This window comes from Rhagoletis pomonella, unplaced genomic scaffold, assembly GCF_013731165.1.
Source record: "Rhagoletis pomonella isolate Grant_MI unplaced genomic scaffold, Rhpom_1.0 Rhpom_scaffold_00005, whole genome shotgun sequence".
Classification (NCBI taxonomy): Eukaryota; Metazoa; Arthropoda; class Insecta; order Diptera; family Tephritidae; genus Rhagoletis; species Rhagoletis pomonella.
In genome coordinates, this window is record NW_023458559.1 from 68758193 (window position 1) to 68767446 (window position 9254).

At 37.8% G+C, this 9254-nt stretch overlaps 1 protein-coding gene across 1 annotated transcript in view; it reads left to right on the forward strand.

Annotated features, from left to right (window-relative positions):
- Window positions 1–6007: 6007 nt before the first annotated feature.
- Window positions 6008–9254, forward strand: part of LOC118740198 (frizzled-like) — a 120777-nt gene continuing 117530 nt past the window's right edge. The window contains exon 1 of the mRNA XM_036471695.1: window positions 6008–7210. Coding sequence (XP_036327588.1) covers window positions 6482–7210 — 729 coding nt within the window. The 5' untranslated portion in view covers window positions 6008–6481. The remainder of the gene's footprint in view (window positions 7211–9254) is intronic.

Here is a 9254-nt window from a genome sequence, read left to right on the forward strand (position 1 = left end):
CTCCAACTTCTATCCATGTCTCCCCATTGTTCGGTTGCGGCTTGAACTGACTTGGAGCTTCTTGTTGTTTGCTTTTTTGTGTTTGTTATTGCTTATAGTCAGTGTTGCCATATCGCGATTTTTCCTACCAAAACTGGTAGGTTTTTTAAAGGACTATATACTATATATATATATACCATACAATATGAATAGCCGTATATAACTGAACGGCGAAGTTGTGATAAACTACATATTTACGAAAGACAGGTGCGCTGAGAAGAGCTTGTCAATAAACCTACTGAAATCTACAACTGCCCATTTAATAAAAGAAGGAAAGTCAACTTGACTAGAACCACCTTGGCAGGGACAGAAATTGAGTTCTCAGAAAAGGTAAAGTGTGTAGGGGTAACTTTGAACAAAATACTCAATTGGAACAAACATTTCTCGAACGTTACCAACAAGGCTGGCTACAAGGGCGTTTTATGTCTGTCAGAGAGTTCATGGCAAGACTTAGGGAATATCACCAAACTGGCATACTCGTCTTTCAATACGGTAGAAAAAACCATTGTTACATATGCGGCACTAGCCTGGTGGCTAAAAGCTAAGCACGTAAACACGAGTGCCACCTTGAGTAAGCTGCACCGACTGGTCCGCGTGGTCATCACAGGAGCTATGCGCACCAGTCGAACGGATGCCTTTGGTGTCATTACAGGCATTCCTTCTTTGTCTATTCTGATCGAAAAGAGGCCAGCTGGAACGCTCTACGGCTGCCCAATACGATCAGCATGACAAGTGAAGATATTCGGGGTCATTTGGAGGTTCTCAAGCCATTCCCGGATGATCCCGAGTTATCCTTCTAAAAACATTTCAATGTCAGAATTCCTGAAAGGGACTGCTGTGAAGCGATAATAACTATGATTGACGAACGGTCGCAAGTATGTTATATCGACGGATCGAAGATCCCAGAAAAGTCTGCGCTTCTGCAGTTCATCTAAAGGATACACTAGAGAGCTATTTATGGGCTTGGAAGAATTTCAGATTGCTGCACACTGGCGGAAGTCGAAAGGAATGAGACAATCAAAGAGATTCATAAGTTCCTTCAGGTTGAACGCCAAAAGACTCCTTGAGCTTAGCCGGGAGAGTCTTAGAGTTCGTACTGGTATCCTGAGAGCACACTGCAAGTTAAACTACCATTTGAATAAGATGGGGTTTCTCCAGATACGTATTGCAAGTTTTGTGGGCCGGGTTTAGCACAATAGATCATATTAGGTTGCAGCGCGAGTATTCCTGACGTAATAATAACAATAACAATGTACAGAAAAATTAGTTGTGTACGTAGTTTGTTTGTTTTATTGAACTAGCTCTTTTGGTTCTACTATTATCTACATTTATAATAAACCTAACAGTGAAAAAATAAAGCTCAAAAAAATGCTTGGTAGGTTTTGGTAGGAAAAAAAATGTTCGTGGCAACACTGCTTGTGGTGCCTATTGTGCTCTTTATTTCAAAAAACTGCTGTTGTTTTTGTCTGCTGTTTGCATATTTTGTTATGCTTTACCATTCTCGTTTTTGTTGCTATCTATTGTTTGAGCGCGTGTTAACGAACTTTTAGCATTTGGTTGTCTGCTGTGTGGTGTATTTTTTGTACAGTTTTTTTTTGTTTTGTTTTGTTAGCTTTTAAGAGCAAATTATCTTGCTGCGTCAGAAGAAGGTGGGTGGGTATGTGAGAGGCAGATGTGTCTCCTTTTATGGCCAAAGCAAGTATCATTCCTGCTCTTAAAATACTGGGGCGAGAGTGAGCGGATTTAGATCTTGATGGCGATTGCTAAGTGCTTTATGGTTTGGCTTAATATACTGTTTTTTTTCGGTTGGAGGAGGAACTTGTGCGAGTGATCCGATGTGATTTTTTCTTCACCACTTAAAAGTCAATTCAATTAATGCCACAAAAAAGGGCATACTGTTCACCACCTTTATCGAAAAGAGTAGGAAAGCTTGATTTGTTCTTTGGCGTTCTGCATTGATATTTTTTAGTTTTGCTGCCTTGGTGAGAGAACCTAAACCAACTTTGTTTTTGTCCATGAAAATCCACCGTAAAATAGATGGGCCAGACCACATCAGATCCACGGAAGTTTGACGGTTACTGCTGTTGATAAAGAGTTTTAAAATGATTTTTTTATAAGCGAAAAACAACAAAATTCGTCGAAATGTTATTTTTTATACCCGAGCGCACTTGTGCACAAGGGTATTATAACTTTGTTCACATAACGGTTGTTTGTAACAGGCAAAATGAATCGAGATAGATATAGACAAATGTATACATAAATGATCAGGATAAAAAGAGAAATCGATTAAGCGGTGACTGTCTGTCCGTCCGTCCGTCCGTCCGTCTGTCCGTCCGTCTGTGCACACGATAACTCGAGTAAAAATTAAGATATCTTAACGAAACTTGGTACGTGTACTTCTTTCGGGCGTAGGACGGATGGTATTGGGAAAAATCGGACAATAACCACGCCTACCTCCCATATAACGGTAATTTTCAGAAATACGAAAACTGCGATATTTTAGTAAATACTGAAGATAATTCACTCAAAATTGATAATTACAATAAGTTTTAGACGAAAAATAAGAATATTATAATTTTTTGAAAAATGGGCGTAGCCACGCCCACTTATGGTTACATGTGTATATCTTGGCAACCGCTGCACCGATTTCTTGCAAATTTGGCACAGTTGTTGACTTTGGTACATCATACCAACTGGCCGAAAATTTTTAAAATCGGACAATAACCACGCCCACATTCCATATAACGGTAATTTAGAGAAATACGAAATCTTCGATAAAGCAGTAAATAATAATAATAATAGATTGGCGCTTACACATATGTTAGTGTTTGGCCGAGCTTCTCCTCCGATTTGTGGCGTGCGCCTTGCTGTTTTCACACAAAGCGGAGGGACCTACAGTTTTACGCCGACTCCGAACGGCGATGGTGTTTTTATGAGAAGCTGTCTTTCATGGCAGAAATACACTTGGAGGTTTGCCATTGCCTGCCGAGGGACGACCGCTGTTAAGAAAAAACCTTTTTTCTATATTTTTTGCGATGTTGCTTTGACCAGGGCTTGAACCCAGGCGTTGCGGAGTGGAAGCGCGCACTGCTTACCACTACACCACAGCGGCAGTAAATATTAAAGCTAATTTATTCTAAATTGATGCTTGCAGCAATTCTTTACCAAGAAATACTTTTATGATAAAATTTTGGAAAATGGGCGTGGCACCGCCCACTTATGATCACATATATGTATCTCGGTAACCGTTCTACCAATTTGTACCAAACTCGGTGTGGTTATTGTGCTTACCACATATAAGCAAAACGTTGAAAATTATTGAAATCGGACTAAAATTACCGCTTTTCATATAACGGTAAATTTTAGAAATGCTTGAAACTTCAATATTTCGAAATTTAAGGACGCTGGTTTACTCAAAATTGATAAACCCCGGATTAAGATGTAGCGGTAGCTTTCTGGAAGGTGGAAAACATATATTTAATATTTGCGCCGGGTATTTAATGTTCAGCTCCGCCCGAACTTAAACTTTCTTACTTGTTTTTCATCATGTTTTTGAATCTATAGAACTTATGTATGAAATGCAACAACCGCTAAACGCCCACCAGGATTCCACAGGCATGTCCAAATTTTTCATACATTTTTGGCATAGTTCGGATTGCATATCAATTATAACGCGTAAGATTTTATTCTTCGGCTCTGGAATCGTCTCAGGCTTACAGGCATACACTATACTTTTCACATAGCCCCAAAGAAAGAAGTGCAATGGGGTCAAATCGCAAGATCTCGGCGGCCATTGGATCTCGTAGTTTTGTGAGATAATGCGTCCTGGGAACTTCGTTTTATGCACTGTGTGGCAAACGGAGTTGGGCCAAAGACACGTGAGCCCCACAAGGCACTCAAGTTTTTCGTCTCTTATAGATGATAGCTGGTCTCCGGTGATGTCATTTATGTAATAAGAGTTAACGTTGTCTTTAAGGATTGATACACAAATCGTATTTGGAAATCAGACGATATTAATATTCCGATATTCTTCTAAAAAATTAGATTCAAGCTTTGTCTTTGCCTGATAACAAATACGGTCCTTGAATAAAGACCTGAAAAAAAGTGTAAAAATCTTGTCCTAAATGTCCTGTGAGGGTCTTGGTGGATGCCCGTAGCCCAGTTTGGAGACGAATACCTATAAGGGAAACTAAGAAAATGTACATTAAAACTCGCCAGATGGGCTACTTTATTGAAAGATTTCAAATATCTTTTCAAAAAATGTGGATGGATGCCCATCAAATGCTAACCACCACAATATTGAAAAATTTTTTTTTTATGAATTTTATCCCTTTTGAATGCACCAATTTACTCAATCCCTATATGAACACACTCTCATCAACCAAAATAACTTCCTTCCTCCACCTGCTTGCCATGTTCAAACCAGTAGAACCCCTAATTCAAGGTCGCATAGCTGAATAGCAAGTCACATTTAAGAGCGCAGCAGCAAGGGAGAATTATACTAAAGTAAGAGAGCGCTAGAAAAATAACAAACCTGTTTATGCGCTCTTCATATTCAGCTATTAAATAAGCGCGAGGCAAGTAGAAGGCGTTCGCCTTGGCAAGGTAAAGAAACAAAAGTGGGAAATATGCAAATCTGTAGATAGCGAATCCTTTTAAGGATTATTACATCTTCACAAGTGCACAATTAAAATATAAATTATGCTTAAAAAATCAATAAAATCTCGTTGCGCACCGATAGACTATTATATTTAGTAAACAGAAGTTACTTACGGTGTCATAGGTATACATATTTCATAACTTGCGCTTTTGCATATACTTGGTTCTGGCTCTCAAAGTAGTTACATTGTTTATGCACATAGTTTGCCGCTTGTACGGCGCGCATTTAACTTGTCTAGTTTAGTTCGGAAGCGACTTTTGATGTGCGTGGTTGGTGGTTTTCGTTGTGACGCGTACGTTTTAAGGCAAATATTTTTGCCGCCGGTTTTTAGTTGATGGTGTGTGATGATACCATCGCTAGGTGAATGAAGGATGGCTTCTTGAAGGATTTGTGTACTCAGCGCCAATTTGAGTTATGCGCGCGAAATTAAATCAAAAATTATAAAAATTAAATTGAAGAAGAGAGTTTAAGAATTCGATAATTAGTGTAGTGGCATTTACCTATTTATGTGTATATATGTATGTATAAACAAAAAACGAATGCTGTAGGTGGGGAAAAGATCGTCAGTAAGTTGAAGGAAAAATTGTGAGAAAATAAATTAGTTATTACTTTTGACGAATATTGAAAGAAAAATACGACACAAACATTGAAGCGATAGATAAATGTTGGTATAAAATTTCGGCAAAAATAAATAAATATCTAGGCCTGGAAATTTTCAGGTACAAATTTAAAAAAAAATGTTTTCAGAAAAAAAAAATAATATTTACCTTCTTCGATTGATTTTGGGTTTTAAAAATGCATATGATTATACTGAAATTGTGTAAAATTTTATGAAATTAGTTTCAAAACAAATTTACAAAAAAAAAAAAAAACAACTAGGTACCTACCTAAAAATATTTTCCCAAGTAGTGCATATGCGATTTTGAGAAAAAACCTAGGTATAGATTTTTCAGAAAATTTAAATGAATGCATTAGTTATAAATTTGAAAATAAATAAAAAAGTATTATAAAAAAAAAAAATTATAGATATTTACCTACATATTACACGGAAAAAAAATCGTAAAAGTGTGTGGAAAAAGTGTCTGCGGCCAAATAGGATTCAAAAGTTTTAAACTGAAAAGTTTTTTCGTGTAAAAATAAAAAAATACAAAAGGTACACGAAATCTTTTTGTGAAAAAAGAATTTTAAAAAGCTTGGAACTTTTTTGTCTAAAATATATATGGCACATATGAAAAAATTCGCCCTTAAAACAGTAATGCAAAAATATTAAAAATAACCGTTAGAAAAATGTAAAAAATAATACAAAAAAGCCTTATTTGAAAAGCTGATGAAAAAATGTGTTTCAAATGTGCCACGAGTACTGATGTTCCTTGAATTACCAAAAAATTCCCTATTGGACTAAATTCCTGGGAGACATTAGAAAAAAGTGCGCATATTAAAATTCAGAAAAATATTTTGAATACTTTAAAAAGTGCTAGAAAAAATAAAATACACAAAATTTAGTTCCTTGTTAAGAGGTAATAAATTTTTGCAGCGATGTCTCTTAAAGAAAAAATATCTTGAACGCATTTTCGTTCAGTGCAAATTTATTCCAAATGAATAAATTGTAAGTGTTTCGTAAAGAAGTATACTTCGATTTCCTAAACGTGTGGCAATAAAAAAAAACAACCAACAACAAAAGTGTTTCACAGCGCTCGCTAGCTGCTATTGAGCTAAGCGAAAGCTCAAGTGTAAATTACAATCGAAAATAAATTGTACCACCATTATCACTTCAACGCAAAAATGTATGTCGGTGCACGCAAAATGCCGACGGCATGCCGTCACAACGCGCTCATATGTGCCATAATCGTCGCGTTCGTTCTACTCCTCCGTTCTCCGCCGCCCGTTTCCGCTGTGCATCGTTACGATCAAACTCCGGTGGAAGCTAGTCCCTACTATCGCACCTCCGCGTCGGGTGAAATGATAAGCTCTTCCGCGATGACGAGTGACGCTTTTCCGCATCACAATCGCTGTGAACCCATCACAATATCGATTTGTAAAAATATACCCTACAACATGACAATAATGCCCAATTTAATTGGTCACACTAAGCAAGAAGAAGCCGGCTTGGAAGTGCATCAATTTGCGCCACTCGTTAAAATCGGTTGCAGTCCCGATTTGCAACTTTTCCTCTGCTCGCTTTACGTACCGGTTTGTACGATACTCGAACAGCCGATACCGCCGTGTCGTTCGTTGTGTGAGTCGGCGCGCATTTGTGAAACTCTAATGAAAACATATAATTTCAATTGGCCTGAGAATTTGGAATGCTCGAAATTTCCCGTGAATGGCGGTGAGGCGTTGTGTGTCGCTGAGAATACAACTTCGTCGACACCGACGCCAACGCGCAGCATACCAAAGGTGACGACGCGTAAAAATTACGCAGACGGTCCGCATCGGAATATCGGTTTCGTGTGTCCGGTGCAGTTGAAGACGCCCCAAGGAATGGGCTATGGGCTCAAAGTAGGCGGAAAGGTAAGTGATGCGATAAAAAAATACTGATACACTGATATTTCAGGTGTTTTCTCGTCTCAGATAGAGATCTCAAAGAAGGTTGAGCGATGGAAAACCATGTTTTGTATTATTAGTTCGTCCTGAAGTTTTCTACAGAAGATCCTTGCCAAATGAGTTGGCTTCCAGCTATTATCGTATGACCTTAAATCTTAAAAATTTGAATAGCAGACGTAGCGAGAAATCGTTCTCATTGTTAGTTTGGTCCTATTCTTACTCTACTCTTTTAAAGACCCTCTTCGGAAGGCCGTAATAATCACCAATACCTAGGCGATATCAATAAAATATCATTCCAAGTCATTGAAAAGCAAAGAACTTAATTTATCTCTCGTAAAAACAAGATAGACTCATCATATTTTAATAGAGTTAAGAGAATTAAAGAACTTGTATAACGAAAGGCAAATACTCAACTTTCACTCGTACGAAAATGCTAGAGCTAGAGATCTTGGGTGGAAGTGGACGCCTAAAAGGTGCCGATGTAGCTTTATCGTGCTCTTAATGAACAAAGCGCGGAGAAAACGATTCTCTCGGGAATATTAGTAAGTAATTCACTCTGAAAAATTAACTGAATTAGCCACGCTATCGGTTAGTAGATTGGTACAGGCTTGGGAAAAGCCTTTTCGGGCAGTAAGAGGTGCGTTAAGGTTCAGCAGACTGGTCTTTGACGAACAAGAGACTCAGAGAGAGTAAGGTTTGTGAGGGAATATAAATTTCGGGTCTGGGTTGATTATTAATAAAACGTGATTAGGACGGCCGGCAGACTACATATGAATATGGTAGCCAATCTTGACATCAATAGTAACGTGGAAGTGCAGTGGCCGCTAAGCTAACTATTTCTCCCTCTCTCTCTCTCTCTGTCTCTCTCTATCTCTCTCTACACCGACGTTTTGAAGATGGACGGCGGTGAAGCACCGGCAGTCTACTCTGAGGAACTTTGTGTGGCTCTGCCTTTACGCTTGAGATAGGATAAAGCACCTTCCAAGCGGAGATTCTAAGTAACTTTGAAGCCTTTAAAATCTTAGATTCTAAAATTGGAAACAAAAACAGAGCAATAGTATATTCTTAGAGCCAAACGACGTTATTAGCAGTAGCTTCTCCACTACCATTCCACGGGGCCTGGGTTCAAGCCCGATTTAACCCAACATCAAAAAAATAAAATAAACAAGAAAGTTTTTTTCTGATTGCGATCGCCCTTCGGCAGGCAATGGAAAAACTCTGAGTGTATTTCTGCCAAAAAAATAGCTTCTCATAAAAATACAATCGCCCTTCGCAGTCAGAATTAGGCTCAGTGACTCAGTAAAAGATCGTCTCTCTTGTCTGGGTTCCCGAACATAGGAACATTGAAGGCAATGAGATAGCTGAGCAATTGACGGAAGCTGGCCTGTTAGGATGAATCTGAAGCGGTAAAACTAGGATGTACTCTCGAAATAATCCAAAACGAAAATAGTCTCAATGAACGGCCTAGAAAAAGGTGATACAATTTCTGGAAATAAGTAGATGCTATACGGCTACAAAACCAAAAATTCAAAACACACGAAACAATCAATAAACTCACGCAACTATGGGCCAAATATAAGACTGCGTTTTTAGTTTTTCACACTGAGGTCAGGATTTTTTTTCTGTCGCATTTAAAATGGTTAAACTTTTTGGTTTATAAGGACGAATAGATATTGAAAATGCACTTTTAATTAGTTGAATTTTTTTAAGCTAATAAAGTTAGGAGGACGAAATCCGAGGATGTGGTCGGGTGCATATCAGTCTTTAAAATAAAATTTTTTCAAAAATAAATATTCCAAATTTTCAAGGATATTCAAGGACAACGTTTTAAACGAAAATTTTTCATACCCATTCGTCCTTATTCGCCACAAAATTTAATTCTTCAGAATTTTCTATTTTATTTGATACCCTTATTGTTATTCTTCATTGCACTGAATTTTGAAATAATCATATCTTTGAAATTTCAAATTTCAAAGTCCTTTTAAAAAATATCCTGACGTTGGTAAAAAAA